Source organism: Gymnoscopelus microlampas (assembly GCF_963454915.1).
Source record: "Gymnoscopelus microlampas genome assembly, chromosome: 7".
Classification (NCBI taxonomy): Eukaryota; Metazoa; Chordata; class Actinopteri; order Myctophiformes; family Myctophidae; genus Gymnoscopelus; species Gymnoscopelus microlampas.
This window is the reverse complement of record NC_139944.1, coordinates 43,777,590-43,797,653: the sequence shown is the minus strand read 5'-3', so window position 1 is coordinate 43,797,653 and position 20,064 is coordinate 43,777,590. Positions and strand designations below refer to the sequence as shown.

The 20,064-nt window shown below is 41.6% G+C and overlaps 1 protein-coding gene across 2 annotated transcripts; it reads left to right on the top strand.

Moving 5' to 3' along the window:
• The first annotated feature begins 3,444 nt into the window (after positions 1 to 3,444).
• ccdc71 (coiled-coil domain containing 71) lies at positions 3,445 to 19,765 on the top strand. 2 transcript variants are annotated; one of them, XM_084062245.1, is made up of 3 exons: positions 3,445 to 3,513; positions 8,981 to 9,104; positions 15,901 to 19,765. In XM_084062245.1, exon 3 carries the CDS (start codon positions 15,912 to 15,914, stop codon positions 17,064 to 17,066), a length of 1,155 nt encoding a protein of 384 aa, XP_083918371.1. In that variant the 5' UTR covers positions 3,445 to 3,513; positions 8,981 to 9,104; positions 15,901 to 15,911; the 3' UTR covers positions 17,067 to 19,765. The 2 variants fall into 2 exon arrangements, with proteins under 2 accessions (XP_083918371.1, XP_083918372.1); XM_084062246.1 differs by lacking the exon at positions 8,981 to 9,104 and having other exon boundaries at positions 3,470 to 3,513.
• Positions 19,766 to 20,064: the final 299 nt, after the last annotated feature.

Below are 20,064 nucleotides of genomic sequence, written 5' to 3'. Positions count from 1 at the left end.
GCGTCTTGCTCAAGGACACTTCAACACTAACTCTGGGGGGAGGCCGGGATCAAATTGGGAACCTTCCGGTTGTGGCACCGCTACTGCCGTCCCGATTACTTTACACCCCCCACTACTGCCGCCCCGATTACTGTACACCCCCCTGATTTACTGTTTCACTGTTTTTATTGATTTTATTCCATAGTCTTAGCCTTTTTTTTCTTCTATAAAGTAGATTTTCTTTCTGAAAATGTACCCCTCCCATGGAAAGCGTCTTTTCTTTGGGTTCTTAGAAAAGCACTAGTGCGAGTGATAGCCTATGATGAAACGGGTGGAAGAGTGCCTTTGGTGTTAGTAACTTTTTTTTTTTGCGCTGCGTTCATGATCTGAGGCATTTTGTACAAAATGGGCCACTCCCGCAAACTTTGAAAGCCAATCTTATCTTAGCCAATAAGGATGGAATATGAAAAATCCGACAAATCTGTCTTGATCACGTGACTATAGAGATACTGTGTACCGATTTGTGTGATGTTAGGACAAAATTTGTAAGAGTAATATCAAACATTTGTATTAATTATTCATTAATACATTTTGCAAAAAATGTCCTCTTGGTGGCGCTATAAGAGGGGGTGGAGGTTCTGCCCTGACCTCTATGCCTTCGGTCTTGCGGATATAAAAATAGCCTGCTTATTGTGTAAAAAAGTATTATATTTTTACCAATTACCTGAATGCCCCCGCCCCCCAGTTAATAATCGCTATAATGATAGAAAGCAATAAATGTTTTTTTTAACACTCATCTTTTGATTATTATCATTACAAACAAATAAAAGTAAAAAAACAAAGTTGTCCTTTAATGACCAGATCATTGTGGTGGTGTGTGCAACTTGTATATGTCATTAGTGTGTCCAGTCAGAGGGTTGTATCCTCCATAGATATACATAGTTTACATAACCTTCCCCAAGACACAGGCTGCTGAGTGGCTGTGCCTCCTCTGGAACAGTCTCATATCCTGGGCTTGAACCATCTGTGGGTGTCAACATCAAATGCATAAGGCATGTTATCGTACTCCTTTTTGTCAGACGTATACCCCTCAGATGTAGGCCTAGGGGTTATCTTTCAGCACAACTGTGTGATGCCAGCGCCTGGAAAGAACTTCAAGGGGATGTTCTTCTCTTCCAGTTGTCACTGGGGGCAACATTGATTGATTGATTGAATACTTTATTTGCAAGTTTGGGAAACAGTTAGAAAGCTCTGCTAAAAGGATAAGCATCTCCATTTCCATTGTGGTCCTTTGCCAGTGTAAGCACACTGTGTTGAAGATGTGCACACCAATCTGATCGCTGTCATTCGTGTTACTGTACCCTCCAAAGGAGTACACCTTTTTGAAGAATGTTGAATGATGAGGGTCTTCTTCCTTTAGTGATCCTTTGAGATGCACCATCCCAATAATTGAATTCGACTGTTACAAATCTGTCTGGGGCGTGACAGAGTTTATGTTCAATGTCAAGTAAGCTACATTAGACACAACAAAAACACCCCTTTAGGAGCTTTAGAATAACTTTATCTTTGCTCTATTTTTGCCCTCATTTAGTATTCCAGAATCTAAGAATGTGCAAAAGTGGCATGTCACATTTTTTAAAAGCAAGTTTAAAATATGAATACATAAAAATCCTCTCTCCATCCACATAAAAAACATGTTTTATTTTGTGGATGGAGAGAGGATCTTTGTCCAACCAAGCAACAGCAACCAATGGATACTGAAGATCTCGGCCAGGACTTGACAAAGGGTCAATTCCTCTCCATGACTGACTAGGATAGCCACTCCCCTGCAGAGGGGCGGGGGGTTCATGTTCAAAACTACACTGTTACAATTCTGTTCTTTATGCATTCAATGCGTCTCTTGTAAAACTGCTACATGAACAGTACCTTTTGCCTCTTAAATGGTGAGTGAATTCTCCCATGTACACATATTTTACCAAACCTTATTATCTCCGCCAGGCCGGAAGGCAATGTGGAGATGTGTTCGGAAATATGCACTATGAGCGGATTCTCTATTTTGAAAGCACTCTGTATAATTCGCATTACTTAATTTTTGCACATCAACAATAAACCTTTTCCCCCATTAGGTTAAAGTACCATCTGACAAAGGTTGCATTTACGTTAACAGCCATCGGGTGGCGCTTGACTAGGTCTAGAGCTTGCATTAAAGTTAGCAGCCAGTGGGTGGCGCTTGACTAGGTTCAGGCTAGGTCCAGAGGGGTGGAACTGGACTAGGTCAAGCTCCATTTGGCTCTACATCACCAGTGCATTTAAAATTAACCTTGTGTCACAAGGCTTTGTTTCCGCAGTACCTGTGGAAAGCTTGGTTTCTATTCCTTGTTTAGAGCTCAGATCCAGTCTACAGCCCACTGTATCCACTATCCGGTCATCTTCACATAGAGTCATAGACTGTTTTCATATCCGCTCCATACTGGATCTGCAAGCGGCAAAGTGAACTGATGTCAGTCTTAATTTTAAATAAAAATGATAGGGAGCAGTGACAAATAACGTTTTGCTTAACAGCTTGCCCTTTGCTGGTCAGTCTGGCTGAGCAGCTAAGACCAGCAAAGTCCAGCTAAGCTGGGTGACCAGCTGATCAACTACACTGACAAACCAGCCTGACCACCAGCTTAAGCCTGGTATAACATCTAAAGCAGCCTAAACCAGCTAAGACCAGCTAAAACCAGTTAAAACCAGCAACCATAAGCTGCTTTTTGCTGGGGGGTTTTCAGCAGGGGGTGGAGTTGGACCTGATATGACTCCACCCCTTCCTGGACGTTTTGTTCTGCTTTGAGCAGAGCTAGGAATTCTAAGCTACAGACACAAAAATAAAACCCACCCAGATATTATGATACAATCATGTGTATTCATGGCATGTCTTGGTATGATTGTACAACATTATTGGAATAATGTATGTGGAATTTTACTGAAAAGTATCTTCTTTATCAGACCCAAGGGAGAACAGTCTCCGCCCCTTCTTTGCCTCCATGGGAGACTCCGCCCCTTCTTTGCCTCCATCGGAGACTCCACCCCTTCTATTATAGGGTATATTTTTGCCCCAACAAAGTAGGCCTATGTATATTCTGGATGTAGCTGTTGAAATGTTAAGCACTTGTAAAGCTCACCAGGATGATCTTAAAATGTCAATGCAATCTACAGTTCAAATAATACTAAAGATTATCATATTAATCATAATTATTCTCGGAATTCAAGATAAAATTAGGTAAGGCTCATTTACTCTGATGTCAGAAGAACTATATTTAAAAAAATAACTTCTTTACTGATGAATACAATAATGTTGAACTTAAGTTGAATGTTAATAAATAATCGTGTGTTACATATGAATGTGGGGGTGCCTAACCGATAATTCAAGGCAAAAATGATACCGTGTACCTCTCTGGGCTGCTCTGGCTGTCTGTTGTTGCAGCCATTTTACTGGGCAGTCTCGGCAGAGGCAGACTCAGACTGGATACCGACACAGCACCGTTGGAAAAGGTAACTACGTGTATTACGTTTTTATTGTTCTAATCAGTTAACGTTTTCGTAGATTTATAACATTTGCGTATCAGATACAACTAAAATGTTTGGGTTGAAGGTGAGGAGACTTGGGTTGTAATGAGTCTTAAAAAAAAAACTGGCATCACCAACTAGTTGTTGAGATAGAGCAGAGAAAGAAAAATTGCCTGGTGTTTGAATAGCAAAGCCAGAGAAGCTGCCAGTGTTTCAAGTCTGATTGAAAATTTGCGACGTGTTCCACGAGGGACTCGAAGTTGCGAATGTGATGAACAGCGTTTTTTTTTAAAGCTGTATGGCGGCTATTTTTCTGGAACGTAATGACCAAGAATTGTCGCGACGAAGTGGGGGCGCTCGTGAGCCAAGGAATAACGTGGGCTCGCGCACAATTGGCAAAAGGGTGTGATTGGTTTAAATTGTTTTCTTTTAATTGGATGTGATTCAGTATGGTTATTGTACCAATCCTATAAACCACAGTTTACAATTTGAATTCCATGTTCGGTAAAGAATAGGCTAATCATTCACCAAATACATTCAGCCTCCATTTGCAAAACTGAGGCAGAAGAGAGTGAATAAAGCCACCTGCATAATGGAGTATAGAGTCACACTAGGGTAGTGTGTTACACACTACAAAACAATCCAATGACATTCACCTACTTAAGATTTTCAACCTCAGAACAAAGCAAATTAGAAAGGCGCAATTTTGGGAAATTGCAAGTGTGGTTGCACCTATGCGAGTCGTGGGTTGCGGCCGCCGGGACCCAAGGAATACGCTGGGAGGAACAGCACCGGATGCCGTGTGACAAGAGATTCGAATTTGGTGCTGATCGGATCCTGGTTCGTGATATATGGCTTCTTGTTTTTAAGAAATAGGCTCCTCCCACATTTTTTGCAAGCCGATTACATGTCACTCCTGAGATCACGTCTATTTCATTTCGAGAGGATTGACCCCCCCCCCCCCAATTCACGTTGTTAAACAGTTACAACAGTTACATTTTGCACATTTGTGGCGCCCCCTATGGTTGAAAGTGGAAAGGCTTTTTGCGATTCCCCGGGTACATGACCCTCGACATGTGATTCAAATTTGGGGTTGACTGGACGTTCCGTTCATGATTTTTGGCAATTTTAGTCAAATAGGCTCCTCCCACTAACTTTCAAAGCCAAGTACGGCCGAACGTTATGAACCTTCAAAACATGGACCATGCGTTTTTAGCGCATGGGTCCAGAGAATATGTGTAGCGATTTTTGTGAAATCAGGACAAAATCGGAGGGGCACGGTGGCGCAGTCGGTAGCGCTGTCGCCTCACAGCTAGAAGGTCCTGGGTTCGATTCCCTGCCGGGGACGCTGTGAGCGCTTGGGGCGTGTCTTCTCCTCCATGTCACCAGCGCCCATACCCTAGGTGGGGTTGGCGAAAGGCACTCTGTGTGGAGTTTGCATGTGTCTCCCCGTGTCTCCTAGGGTAGTTAATATCCTCACAAAAACATGTAGTAATCCTGGTCACTATACTGCCTCCCCCTGGTCAGCCGGGGCGCCTGATGGAGGGGAAGGGAACTGGTTGGAATAACGTGTTCCTTCCATGCGCTACGTCCTAACGGGGAAACTCTCCCCTGTCGGGTGACAAGAAGGTCAGTTGGCTCTCATGTATTGAAGGAGGCATGAGCTCGACCCTGGGCTCCCTAGGCTGGTAGGGGGAGTGTAGTGCCCAGGATCACTTAGAAAATTGGCACCGGGTGAAAAAAAGGGTTACAAAATCGAGGGATAAAAATTTATAGTAAAAAAAAATCGGGAAGAGGAGAAAAAAGTGTGTTTTGAAGAAAATTCAAAATGGCGGAAAATCTATATAGGCGCAACTGGGCGTGGCCTATATGGGGAGATGTGTCATGACCCAAGGATCCAAGGAAAAAGTAATTGATTGTATTCTACGACCTACAGTTCAAGAGTTATAGGCCAAAACAAAAAGTGGGCTGTTATAGCGCCACCATGAGGCCGACTGGTGTAATTATTTCCAAGTGTTGTAACTGTAGCCCTTACGGTTAACACTTAAAACATCACATTTTGGTGTTCCTGACCCATTTCGAAATGCAATTCAAAAATAGGATGTCGCTCTCGTATGTTTTCAGGCTTTGGACCACTACTATGGCATTGGAACGTCGATGACAATTTTCTTGAATACTGCTATGTGGATGTTTTGTTACTTTGTGCTTGGTTTTGTTTTAATATTCAGGTATGGATCAGCTAGACATGTAGCTAGCTTGACATAAGGTCACAATATGTCTGATGTCGGTATCTATCCCAATGCATAACATTTAATTAAAGGAGTAGTTCACCCAACAAATCACTTATTTTCTATCAATTACACACCCCATGAAGCATTGAATTCATCCATTTTTGTGTTTTTTTGTCGCATTCCTAAGCCAATAATTTGATGACCGGCGGTCTCTCCGGTAGGAGACTCAAAGAGTCTCCTTTGAGTCTCCTACCGGTAATCAAATTGATGGCTTAGGGATGCGACGGAAACAAAAAGATAAACCATAAATTACACACCCTTTTATGGTCCGTATTTGCTCACATACTTCTTACACCTCCTGGTAATACTTTCTGCAATATTTCACTGTTAGCTCAGTGTTGTTATAACTAAGATATCCGATAAAAAAAAGAAAATGTTTCATTGCTAAGTCTGCCAACTTAACATGCTGAACTGCCATCATTAGCCCGCTAGCCTATATGTACAACCATTAAAACATCGTGTTTTGTTTTTTCCTAAATGGAATAAACACCCCACATTGAAAAACAAAACATTATTGTTAGCTCAATCTATAACTAAAATATCGGCGAGGATAATACTTATTTTGGGGACAGATTTTGCTGCTATGTCTGCAAACTTAACATGCTAAACTGGTAGCATTACCCCGTTAGCCAATATATACAATCATTCAAATAGCATGATCCCAGTCCCTACTCCCAAGTCCACACCAATGATTCGCAATGCAACAAAGAAATGTCTGAATTGACCTGTTGCAGGTCGGCTCAGTTTTAGGATAATGCTGCTAGTGGTGTGGACATAGCTCTGGTCTTTCGAGCCTTTGCGCACACACCACGCCCTGCGCAGCCTCTCGTCTGTTGTACAAACAAGTAAGACGCGCAAACGCGGAAGTGAACGCAGCTTGAAAATAACAATAAGAAGAATAGAAAGGAAGGAGCAATTGTAGAGAAGTGGGTGGTACAGTTAAATTACTGTCCTCAAACTAAGGCGTTTTCAACTTGCCACCCGGCCTGAAATATGCACAAATGACTTGGAATTCTTAGATATCCCAATAGATGAACTCGTGTAGATGCTTTTAGATGTGTTATTTTTGACTGTAGCTGCTATATTTCTCTCAGAGGAGTGTAATTAGTCACCCAGGGGCAGGCGGATTTGTAGTGCACTCTGAGATCTGTCAGCAGCCAATGAGAGCGTGAGTCACATGGGGCAGTGCACACAGACACACAACCCGAGCACGGTTTCATAGTAAGCTCCACTTGCGCGGAGGCGCCTCCTTCCGCTGCGTTCGCAATAAGAAATACACTTTCGCTACTCACCTAAACAAAGACGGTTTTATGGAGTTGAAAGCCTACTCTACTTAGTGGGAACACTCTGAGCCTCTCACGTCTAAAATACACTTTTTGACCAGAAAATAAAATATTTCACCGGAAGAAAAAATCTTGTCAATAGAAAAAATCCATTGACCACATCTGTAGAGGGCGCAGTGGAGTAACCAAAAAAAAAATTCTTCCAGTGAAATATTTTCTTTTCTGGTCAAAAAGTGTATTTTAGATGTGAGGTGGGGGGCTCAGAGTGTTCCAACTAAGTAGAGTAGGCTTTCAACATCTTAAAACTGTCTTCGTTTTGGTGAGTAGCTAAAGTGTATTTTTTATGTTTTACTACAGATGAGAGGCTGCGCTACTGCAGGTTGTGAGGGGAAAGGATCGAAAGTACCATATAGTGCTAGCGTGGACTGGGCTTTTGGCTTTGTTAGAACAGAGGGAGTAATAGAATGTGTTCAAAATGGGTGCACTACGTTAGTCCGACAGCGCATTCCTCCGACAGCGCAGCGCTCCGACGTTTCCAATACTAAACCCGAACCAAACCCTCACCCTAACCCTAACCGCACGCGGATGCCACATAGTCGGAGAAAAGGTCTGTCGGATTAACGCATGCCTCCCGTTCAAAATGGCCGTGGTGGATCAGCCAAGAGAAGGCTCTCTCTCACAGTACAAATCTTAAACTGTTTACATAGAAAAATGCAAATCATTTTGGCTGTAGTAGGAATGAAATCTGTCTCAGAAAATACTGTTCCTGAAGTAACAGTGTTTGCTCACTGTGTTGGTAGCCAGTATGTAGTAGTTAATATTGGTAGTGTTAAGAATGGTGGTAGTGTTAAGTATTAGTAGTGTTGACAGTTTTAAGTATTGTTAGTCTTGAGTGTTGATGGTGTCCATTATTAGTGTTAAGTGTTTATTTTTTTTTAAGAATTGTGTGTATTTTGAATGTTGATAGTGTTAATCATTGTAGTGTTAAGACATCATGAAATGTTTTTCACACTTTTTTTTTATAGCATATCCGTGGTCATAATGGCGATATAATTAACAATATATGCAACATAAATCATTCTTTTGGTGTATTTTTGTCAAAAGTCCGATCTTAATTACATCTAGTCAAAAGATAACGTTATGTGTGACTACATCAGCAAGCCCTTAAGATTTTATTCACCTGTGTGATCATCATTTTACTCCACACGCAGCTGATAATCATTATATTGACACAGTTGGGCTGCTGCTCTGTCCTGAATCTCATTCAATATGACGTCTGGACGGTGCATTACAAATGTTCCTGTTCTAAACTTAAAGGATCTTCACCATGAATTTAAAAAATAATAATAATATTTAATATCATATTGTTTATGTCCCTCAAACGTTTTTCAAAAGGTTTGAGCCTAAATCAAGCCTCAGATATACTCATTCCAACTAACTTCTGTCTGGCTTATAAAGCACTTTCACCTGCAATACCACATTGTCATGTTTGGCACGGGGCGCTATTGAGATCTCCTGGTTCTGTGTGGAAAAAGTAAATAAAAAAGTTTTTATTTTTTGGGTTGGAACTGAGAAATGGGAGGTATTGTACCCTGACGTGACGTCACATCAGGGTGCAAATCAGTTTGGCCTGTTTTGAGACCACTTTACAGAAAACCCCAGATTTGCTGTGAAAGCCTGAGTGTTCAAACTGGGGAATTTTTGGGGATAGAAGAGAGGTAGGGGAGACCAAAAACACACAAAAAAGAAGAAAAAGTTAAAATTCATGGTGTAGTCCATTTAAAACAGTACACACAAATATGTATCTGAAAACAGTTGAGGTGACAAATAGGCAATGCAGTAACATTCTCTCTCTCTCTCTACCTTACCGTGCGCAAGACACAAACAGTAGCTGATGTAGATCCATCGATCCCATAGCCCGAGGGGACGGGATGGTCGGCTGAGACTGTGATTGGTTGAAACACAACCAGCCTCCATTTCAGAAGAAAACTTCAAAATAAAGGTAGTAAAAAGCCATTTCATGAAGTCTTTAATAGTGTTGATATAGTGTTAAGTATTTGTAGCGTTAAGAGTGTTGATAGTGTTACGTGAGTTTATAGTGTTAAATCATGTTAGTATTAAAGTTTATGAACATTTGTCAACATTTTTATTGTTTCCATCTGGCTATAAAAAACATAAAAATGAATGGGATGTTTTTTGGCAATTCAAATTTGAATATCTCAAAAAGTACGAAAGATATAAAAAAATAAATTTTAGCCGATCTGACCAAGGCTATTCTTTTGCGCACATGCGCATTGAGGGGAGTGAAAGAAATCAGAAATAATTTGGTAAAAAATTACGCCGGCCATTAGCTGAATTGGTAGAGCCAGCCTGGGAACCAGAAGGTCCCAGGTTTGATTCCGGTAATGTGTCGAGGTATTGGGGCGGAAATGTGTCGAGGTATTGCTGAGTAGGACCCCCCCCCCCCCCACCCGCGCTAACTTGAGTAGCACTCAGCTGGGTGAAGCTGAAAAATTAATTTCACTAGTGGGATGAAATGGGTCTTATTAAGTAATAAAAATAATAACAGATTCTATATCCTCAAATAGTGTCTACCATATGATTTTCATTACGCCATTATATTTCCATTATGTGGCAGTGGCGCAGCCAGAACGCTAGTATAGGCTGGGACTAGGCAGGTTCCGCGAACATTATTGGTTGTTATTGGGCGTTTTTTTGTTACCTTATTTCGGGGTTAGGGTTCGGTTAGGGTTATGTTATTTAATTCTTATTTTTGCCTGATTTTACAGTTTTTTTTTTAAATCAAAAAAGTAATTATAAAAAAATAAACATTTCCAAAACTTTTTTTTTGCAAAATCGATTGGGTGGGCCAGCTTTCTATGTGGGCCACGGCCCACCCATGGCTGCGCCCCTGTTATGTGGTCAAATCTATGTTCCATATCATCGTTCATTGTGTAAGCACCCTTGGTTTGTGTGTTAGTCACTTTTAAATAAAATGTATTAACCGCAAAATCATGTTAAACTGACTGAGAAACCGAAGATTCTGTAAAATCTATTGTGATTCTAATAAGAGTAAGAGTGGAGTAACACAGGCCTAACCTCGGTCCCAGCCTCACTCATCTGCGAAGAGAAGAGCCTGGTCACGACCTAAAGCAGCGACTGTCTAGGAAGTCCTGAGTGGACAGGATTTCCGTCGTACGCATTTCCCCCGTAAACAATATTTTTGACCAATCACAACACTCGTTTCATTCACGGAAAATGTTAACAGATTTGTAAATCATCAACGTAATTTCCTTGTGCGGTACTTCCGCCAAATTCAACCATTTCCGGTTGTCAACTTCCTAGACAACCAACATCCCAGGTCTTGCCCAGGGTGACACAGGCCTGTAGCACAGCACACCTTAAAGACACATGAAAGACAGAGACACCATGGAGACAAAAGATGGAATTTGAGGAATTTTACACCTGGCTCTGAGCTGCTCTTTTAACCCCCGCATCACAGGGATGCGGGGGTTAACAGAGCTGCTCCTGCACCTGCAGTCTAAAAGCTCCTCCTCAACTCGCTCGTTCTACTGTTGAACACTTCTCCATTCATATAAAAAAGCGTAATTTAGCAGTTGGCAATCGGATGCACAAGACGGTTGTCTCCATCTATTTATAAATTCTTTCGGTAGTATTAATAAAAAATTATATATATATATATATATATATATATATATATATGTATATGTATATGTATATGTATATATATATATATATGTATATAAACAATCTTCATCATTTGTATATAAATTGTGGAAGCAGCCAGCCAATGGAGATGGTCAGGGGCACGGTTTGGATTCTAGCGGCACTCCGGGGGTGTGGTCTGCCAAGCACTCCGTTGGCTTCCAAATCACGCATCACTGAATACTCTGAAAATGCAGTAAATTGTTAATAATGGATGTTTACCACTGAGGGTGTTTTTCTCTGCTCTTAGCTTAATAACACATTTTATGTATATTGCCCTTTACATTTGAAGCAAATAAAATGAAAATAATCTAGCTGAGCAGGAGGCTCTGTCCGATTTTAATGTAGAGTTGTGTGTCATCAGCATAGAAATGGAAAGGTATTTCATGTCTGCTGATGACACGGCCTGCCGAATGAACAGAGTAAACGGGGTGGGGCCGAGAACATATCCTTAGGGGACACCACAGGTGACGGTCTGGGATGGTGGAGTGAAGGCGATTTTAATAGGATGTTGTGATCGACTGTGTCGAATGCTGCAGTGAGATCCAGGAGGATGAGGAGGGAAGGGGAGCTGGTGTCAGCTGCCATGAGAATGTTGTTTGTGACCCTGACCAGTGCTGTTTCCGTGCTGTGGGCGGAGGGGAAACCAGACTGGAATTTCTTGGAGAGGTTGTTGCTGTTGAGATGGTCTTGCAGTTGGGCGGCGACTAGTTTCTCCAATGCGCACGGGTGTTTACTACCTAGTTTCAGTAACTTGGTGACACCCCCTTTGGTGAAAAACAGTTATAACGTCGGAGGCACGCCGTTTCTGGCGGCCTTGAGCAACGAGAGGCACCACTCAGCGCCGTTCGAGTTATTCACTTTGTCTCCTCATTGCTGTGATCTTAGCCTACCCCTGAAAAGAATATCCAATGGAATGCTTTCCAATTCTTCGTTTTGGTCAGAGAGAGAGTGAGAAGAGCGGTGTGTGCCAGCAGAAAGATCGTTGTGAAGTCTCATCCTGATTGTGCGCTGTCAAGTTACTATAGTAACCCGACTGACTGGAGAGCTATTCTTGCATTAATTGCCCCTGAGGTGCGGTATGAAATTTGGTATATTGTTTTTTTTATTGGCCTAAAATATTGTCTATATACATACATTCATGAAACCACCTGCTGACCGGCTGTCAGCATTGAGCAATTTATTTTATAGGGGGGTATAGTCCAGGAAAACTAGCTAATTTTGGATCACAAAATCTAAGTAATTGTAACAGAATTCTTTTCTTCACAGACCATTTCTATTAAGTCACCAGAACAACATACTAAAAATCTTAAGACATCCTAGTTGCGGAAATATGTTTAATTGTAATCAATCCAAAATGGCTGCCACATGATTGCCAAAAAGCTAAAATGATGGTGAGTAAACTTTTCATTCGTTCATTTCATAGAAGTTATGTATGGTGAAAAGAATTGTGTAACGATTACTTTGTGAAATGCTAGTTTGCTAGACTTATCTGGTAATAACATCCTGTAGTTCTGTTATATTGATTCAAAAATGGCTCAAATGTATTTTTTAAATATTTTATCTGAATTCCTTACCTCAAAACATATTTGGAAGTCAATTGAAATCTCACCACCATTTTATATGGCTTTTTGTCAATAATGTGGCGGCCATTTTGAATTGATGCCAATTAATTCGCAACTAGGATTTCTTAGGACTTTTAGTATGTTGTTCTGGTGACTTAATAGAAGAAGTCTGAAGAAAAAAAATCTGATACAATTACTTAGATTTTGAGGTCCAAAATGATCTTCTATGCCTGGACTATCCCTCCTAAACTAGTCCATTTTATGCAAAATGCCACAAAATGCCCCTCCCGCAAACTTTGAAAACCAATCAGAATGGAATCTGAAAAAAATGGATCATGTGACCACAGAGATAATATGAATAATATGTGTGGAGGAGTAGTAGCAAAAGTGTGTTCAGAAAGAAAACAAAATAACAGAACATCTTTACAGGCGGAAATGGCTGTGCCCTATATGGGGAGTTGTCATGAGCCATGGAATCCAGGGGGGAAATATTTTGATTGTATGACCGACGGGTCAAGAGTTATAAGCCAAAATGTGAATCAGCCTGTTATAGCGTCACCGTTAGGCCGATTTGAAACATTTGGGATGGAGCTTCTTTCTTGGCCAGGCCTAGTTGAAAATGTGTGGACGTGTGCGTACAAAGTTTCTCGCCCATCGGTCCAACGGTGCCGGAGATCATCGGTCCAACGGTGACACACCGACGGACGGACAGACACTAAGACAGTCACTGAGGATTAGAATTGAAGTCGTATCATAATAAATCTTTAATCCTATTAAGTTGACGGCTATTTTGTCGGACAAGTAATGAGTAACGTGGCCATTTGAATGTCAGTAAGGAAAAAGTTACTAGCACCGTTACTAGTTACCGCAAAAAGTAGTTGGGTTACAGTAACTCGTTACACATTAGTTCAAACACTGCCTAAATGACTAGAGTTAAGAACCAAATTTGGTTGAATTTGTACAATCTCAAGTCAAGAGTTAAAATAACAGAGGATTTTACTGTTTAGATTGGAGTCCCAGACATAAACAAAGAAAAGAGAAATGGTATCAAATCGGGGTCCATGGCCTAATGCATATCAAACTGTGTAGAAAATCCCCTCCTGCTCAGTCCTAGGTGGGAGGAGCTCTGGACTGGGTATTTACCCAAACACCAGGTACTGATTGTGGTTAGCGCCACCTGCACCCAATTGCAGGAGGCCCTTTAAAAGGCAGTAATTCAGTGTTTGTTTGAAAGAGGCATGTTGCTTTTGCAGGCTATTTTAGCTGGTTTTGGGCTAGCACTCAGACATCAGAATACTGGTAAATGTATTAGGACCAGGATGGCAGCATCATTAATTCAAGACTTTAATATGTTGACTTCGCAGTACACATGATGATGGGACAACAGGTAACAATGATGGATGATGGAAATGCTGGGGAAACTGATGATGGAAACCATGATTTAAGGCTATGGAAATATACAAAGGAAACAAACAATCGTTAACCAAAGTACTCTTTACCAAATGTCTTATTAAATAAGGAAAACACAACTAGATCAGGAAAAAAGGAATACTTATATAAAAATGCATCTCAGGAATAACACATACATGTACAAGGAAACTATAACAGAACACCAAACTAATTGCATGCCTCTCTCTGTGGGCCCTTGAAATTAAAAGGGTTGAGAATCCAAGTCTACTGAATGCAATTGTGTAGACTTGTTTGTTTTGGTCATCTGTGTTGTAGTCCTATGCTACGCTGCACTACGTAAAAAGGGGGAGGGAACTTTGGATGTGTGTATGAGCAAAACGTGGCGTAGGTTTGTAGCTCTGTTCCATTTTACAAGCGACACCAGTCTAAAGTATAAAATAAGGTGTAAAGGGCACGGTGGCGCAGTCGGTAGCGCTGTCGCCTCACAGCTAGAAGGTCCTGGGTTCGATTCCTGACGGGGACGCTGTGGGCACTGGGGGCGTGTCTTCTTCTCCGCGTCTTCAGCGCCCATACCCTAGGTGGGGTTGGCGAAAGGGCCTACTTTCGCCAACGGAGTTTGCTTGTTCTCCCCGTGTCTCCTAGGGTAGTTAATACCTTCACAAAAACATGTAGTAATCCTGGTCGCTATACCGCCTCCCGCATGACAGCCGGGGTGCCTGATGGAGGGGAGAGGAACTGGTTGGAATAACGTGTTCCTTCCACTCGCTACGTCCAACCGGGGAAACTCCCCCCTGTCAGTTGACTCAGTTGGCTCTCATGCATTGAAGGAGGCATGAGCTCGGCTCTGGGCTCCCTAGGCTGGCGGGGGGAGTGTAGTGCCCAGGATCACTTAGATAATTGGCACCGGGTGAAAAGGGGTTACAAAATCGTGGGACAAAAAAAAGAATGTGCACTCATTGTTATCACGATAGAACGATCTCTCAGAAAACGTAGATTGTGGATACATTTTTATCGTTCACTGTTTATTGTCGTCGATTTGTCATAACGCCCACCCCTAGGCTGAAGCCTGATTTATATTTTGTCGTACGCCTGCGTTGCTCGCCGAAAATAGCAAATGTACAAGCTCATAACGTTTTGCGAACTTGCAGGTCTGCTACTTTAGGTATAAATCATGCGTCATTCAGTTCCGTTTCGTCTGTCATTTGACATTGAGTGTACAAAGCAGGCAATAATGCAACAGTATTCGTTGTTGCGAGAAGGCAGAGCACTTGTCTAGTCTATAATATCATAATCCTAAACCCCTTGTTTTGAATGAGTTTGATTGGAGCCATATCTTTAGCCAAGTAATAGCTGATGGAATCTGTTATCTCCTTGTGCCTTTGGAAGCGTTTTGATGCACTGTATAACATTTGCGTTATTGAGGTTCGTTTCGTCTGGCGACTGGGGATTTGCGATGTGGTTTGTTTGTCCTTCATTGATAAATCATATTGTTATGGTGACATTTGAGGTAGCAGAGATTTGTAGAGTTACCTTGCCGTGCCATAACAGTGTTTGCAAATTATAACTCCTTGTCGTTGGGTTTCAACTAGGTTCCACACACTGGAATGTGCTCCTTTTCTTGGTATAAGCACAGCATCACTTCCTGTGTCTTTGCTCATTTCCTGTATCCTTAAACTGAAATCTCTGTCATGTACTCTCTTCACTCTCTGGGAAGGCTTCTACTAATGCTAATGTTACTGTCCTTCCCGACTCTGACACGTGGAGTGTTTGTTTTTTATAGCAGCGGTATGAGCAAAGTATATTTGTTGGGCATAATTTTTTTCAATTGTGATAAACCCCACGTTTTCATTGTTGACTATACGTTTTAAGCCCATAGCAGCCCATATAGTTTATTTTGTTTCTCAGAAATTGTGATATCCTCCCAAACTTTAATCTGTGTGACCTTGAAATACAAGCATTTGTGCAAGTTCCAATGTAACCTTGTCTACTAAGTTTAAGCAAGCCTACTCAGTTTTACCAGGAACTGCTTTTTCAAGTTTTCATTGTATTTTTCTTCTCCAATTTAAACAACTGCTCTCTCTGTTTCCTTCTTGCCAGGACTCTGCAACATGGCTGACACTGTGAGTAGAGGTCCTCCACTCAGATGCCAGTCAACAGTCTCCACTGAGGAGCCGCGTCCCTTCCACAGCTGGTCACGTATTAACAGTGCTGGTCAAATTGTCCTCCAGGATGCACTGCACATACTCCAGTCACCTTCAATGACCTCAATGACCACCTCAATGACCGCTAACTGTGGCCTGTTGGACATGGGGCAGCTGGAGACATTCCTCAGAGAGCTGAGACAGGAGGGCCATCGGCCCACTGTGCTGCATAGCAAAGACGTCTACCGATATCGTTCCTGCATGACTCTCCCGCTCACTGTGGGGAACCCCCTGGAGAGAGCGGGAAGCAACAGATCAACAGCCAAGACGAAGAGCCGGAAAAAAAGGAAGAGGCCTGTATCCAAACAACACCCATCCTGGAGCACTACTGAGAGAGCCAAGCCCAGGATCAAGGGGATCCGACCCCCTGATTTGCTGATGGATCACCGTGCGCTCATCTATGGCGGCTCCAATGCCTTCAGGACCACTGGGTCGTCCCCCGTTATTCCTCGAGCACAGCCATGCTTGAGGCTGACTAACATTGAGGGTCTGACAGGCGGCCACACTGCTCGACTCCAGATTCAGACATGTTGGGACTCTGATACTAACTCTACCATCCAGCAACAACAGAACTCCCTCACATTTTCAGGAATACCGTCGCAGCCTTCACAAAATGGCCGTCAGCCGTCGCAAAATGGCAGCCGGTCGCCCCCTACCACAGCCGTGGCTTTGTCGAACCTGAGGACACTGTCCTGCCCCACCAGGATGGATGGAGGGGCACTGATAGGAGATTCTGCTCCGGTTATCTATGCCAACGGACACAATTTCCCAGAGACTGAAACGGAAATGAGGCTTACTAGAAGGAGGAATGGAGCCCACTGGCCACAGGGGGGATACAAACAACAGAATGGTTTGCCAAGCGAACCCAGGGTTGTGGAAAAAGGAGGGATAAAGGTCCTAAAAAGCAAGAACTATATGAGACAGCAGGTTATCAAAATAGACGATTCTCGTTCAGTGGCTGAAGCCCGACGGGAAGCCCAGAATATCTTGCAGCTTAACCTCTCTCCTGTCATTCAGATCCAACCGTTTATCTTGAGAGACTTTAGGCCACACTATCAGTGACCTAACCTCAAGCTTACCATAACCTTAAACAAAACCCTACTGCTCAACAGCACCCTTACTTTGGCCCAACCTCTTCAACATGTCTACTAAGTACACACCTACCCCCCCTTACTACCCCAACATTATCCCAGTTGAACTGAAGGCTGGGACAAAATACACTCCACCCATTATGGATCAAATTTAAAATCAAGACAGAAGCAACTATTTTCAGCATTTTTTCACATGTTACTTCCCTCTTATGAAAAAAATATTGGTTTTCTTCAATGACCACAAATTACTGTTCTCTACAACAGCAAACTTAATCAACTAATTTGTCCTCCATTTCTGAAGGTCATATGCCATAGTACATGATAAGTTTACGTTTCATGTCTACAAAAAGTTACACCTGTAAATGTCACTAATCACACTCTTGTCTCTATCTTATACTATCTCACCAATGTCTTACCAATAATAATACATTTGACAGGACAGGAGGTAACATTTTTCTGCTTTCACATTTTTAGCTTTGTAGGACAGATGGCTGTATTTTCTATCTATCAGAAAGTTCCCAAATCAACCTCATAATTCATATCAGATGTCTTGTTCTTGTCACAGAGCTCTAGTCATATTCTGTCTTCATCTCCTAGCTTAGCAGTTGCATCCCTAGTCTTCATGTACCGCTGGTTTTTGACCCACGCAGCAGCAGGACCCCTAGTTGGCTAGCCTAGCTGGCTTGTTTTTATCTGGAGAACTAATCAGTGGCTAGTTAGACTTGGGATGGTGCCACATGAATGCTTTTAACCTCCTGGTAGGATAGTAAGCCTTCAGTTCAAGGGGTCCCTGAGGACCAGTGTTAAGTGACCACTGTAGGGCTTGACACAGGTCTAGGACATGTGGATCTATGTATCTGAAATCTACATGTGACAAAAACAAACATGATTCTGCGTCTGAGTGACGATGAGTACCATTACATTTCTTGATAATTACAAAAGGAGTGGAAAAGTGTTAAATCCACTGTGTTATTTTCGGGGGTGCAGATTTCAAAGGTAAGGAGTCGGTAGTTGGGATCACTGTCATAGGTTCTACCACTCAGCGTTCAAAATATTCCTCTTTTTATAAATAAACGTGAAAATAGTGGGCAGTTTTGTCTACTTTTAGTTTTTATTTTTATTGTTGACTGAGAAAACAAGAAAATACTTTGTACAATGCTACAGCTATTCTCATACATGGCAGATTCACATGGCTGCTCTGTGGACTGGACTGGATCAGCATGCACAAAGTCTTCCTTTTTGTTTTTTGTTTATACCCATACAGGTAGCCAGTGAACCGGTTTATTTTATAATAGTTGAGTGTTGTGAAAACCCTGTGTATGCACAGAACCCTCCGACCAGCAATGGACTGCACAGCAGGGTGGTTGGTTGAAAATAGTTTGCTGCAATTGATAAAATTCTAAACTAAACACATTTTGAATTGGAGAATGAATAGTTCTCTGAACTCTAATAGTCACTTTGGCACGCAGCCTACCATCTATTCCATACTATTGCAATAGTCTAGTTGGTTGAGAAAACTGAAATTATTTGGTGAATTTGGGGACATACCTGAATGCTGAAGGGTTTTCTAAGCCACTCATTAGGGCCTGGTGACTAAAGATATTGACATTTTGCATTACTGATGTGGTCCATTAGCTGTGTTGGAAGAGGTGACCTACTGAACTAGTCACTTATTGGCATGCAACCTGCCATTCCGTACTATTCTAAAAATCTAGTTGGTTGAGAAAACTGAATTTGGGGACATACCAGTCCATATCATTAAAAAATGTTTCCTGCCCTGTTTTGGATCAAATTTAGGTCCGAACGCTGAAGGGTTTTCTAAAATATCACCACAGCTATGCCTCAGCCACTCATTAGGGCCTTGTGGCTATATTGATGACATTTGTATTTGAGATTTTGCCCATTTCTCAATTATGCGTATATATTCATGCAGTCAAAACAAAGTTCAGACTCTGATACTGTTGCTGATCCTGAGAAGCACTCCGACTTGGACATTGCTTTGCTATTAGGCATTTAATGAATAAAACAACAATATTGTTTTTTAATTTTTTTATTTCATTTCTGTCATTTTTGAATCAATTGACAAAAGAATGTGAGGCTATTATTTTTGTTCATGGAGTAATTTACAAGGAATACTTTAGAAAAGATAAGCCCACAGTGGTGCTGATTTCAATATGTCTCAATTTCTTTAATTTAGGAATAATTAGCCTCAAACATGTTTTCATTTTAATACTGAGACAGGAGTGTTGTCTGTTTTCGCTAACTGTACATTCTGAAAATAAAGTGCAGTGTTACCCTGGAGAGAAGGAGTGTGCCAAATCCACCTTGTGTGCTTTCTAGATGTGTTTTCCAGTGTGGTGAAGAACGGACCACATGGAGGTCCCTGATACCATCCATGTATTCTGCTGAATGTTTGGGCCAAACGGCATTCCAAGATGGGGATAGTTATAAGGTATCCTAGGTCCATATTTGATTTCCCACCATGCTGGTCTTGTGAATTGTTTTATTTTTATTACCATCTCTTGTTTTCCTTGGTCCCGTTTTATTTTTTTGGCCATGTTCATGCCCTCTTTACAATCAAAACATTTTTATTGATTTTATTTTTCTTGTCTGTCCAACATTAGTATGTTAATGTATTTCCTACACGATCTTTAAAAATAAAAATAAATGCTGAAAAAAACTGAACTGAACCTTTTTAGCTCTGCTAGTGGCAGCGATCTAAAGATGTCTGTCCGCCAGTCTGTCCAACACTTCTAAACTAGAATCGTGTACTCAAATGTTTTATTAAGTAAAATTATCAAAACTGCAATTTAGAAATACTCTGTTACAAGTAAAAGTCCGGAATTCAAAATGTACTTCAGTAAAAGTTGTAATGGAAATAATATATATACAGTCGACATGAAGCTGATAAGAAATATGTTTATTTGTTGAGTCCAACCGCATCAAAACAAGCATGTTTCTCCTCAATG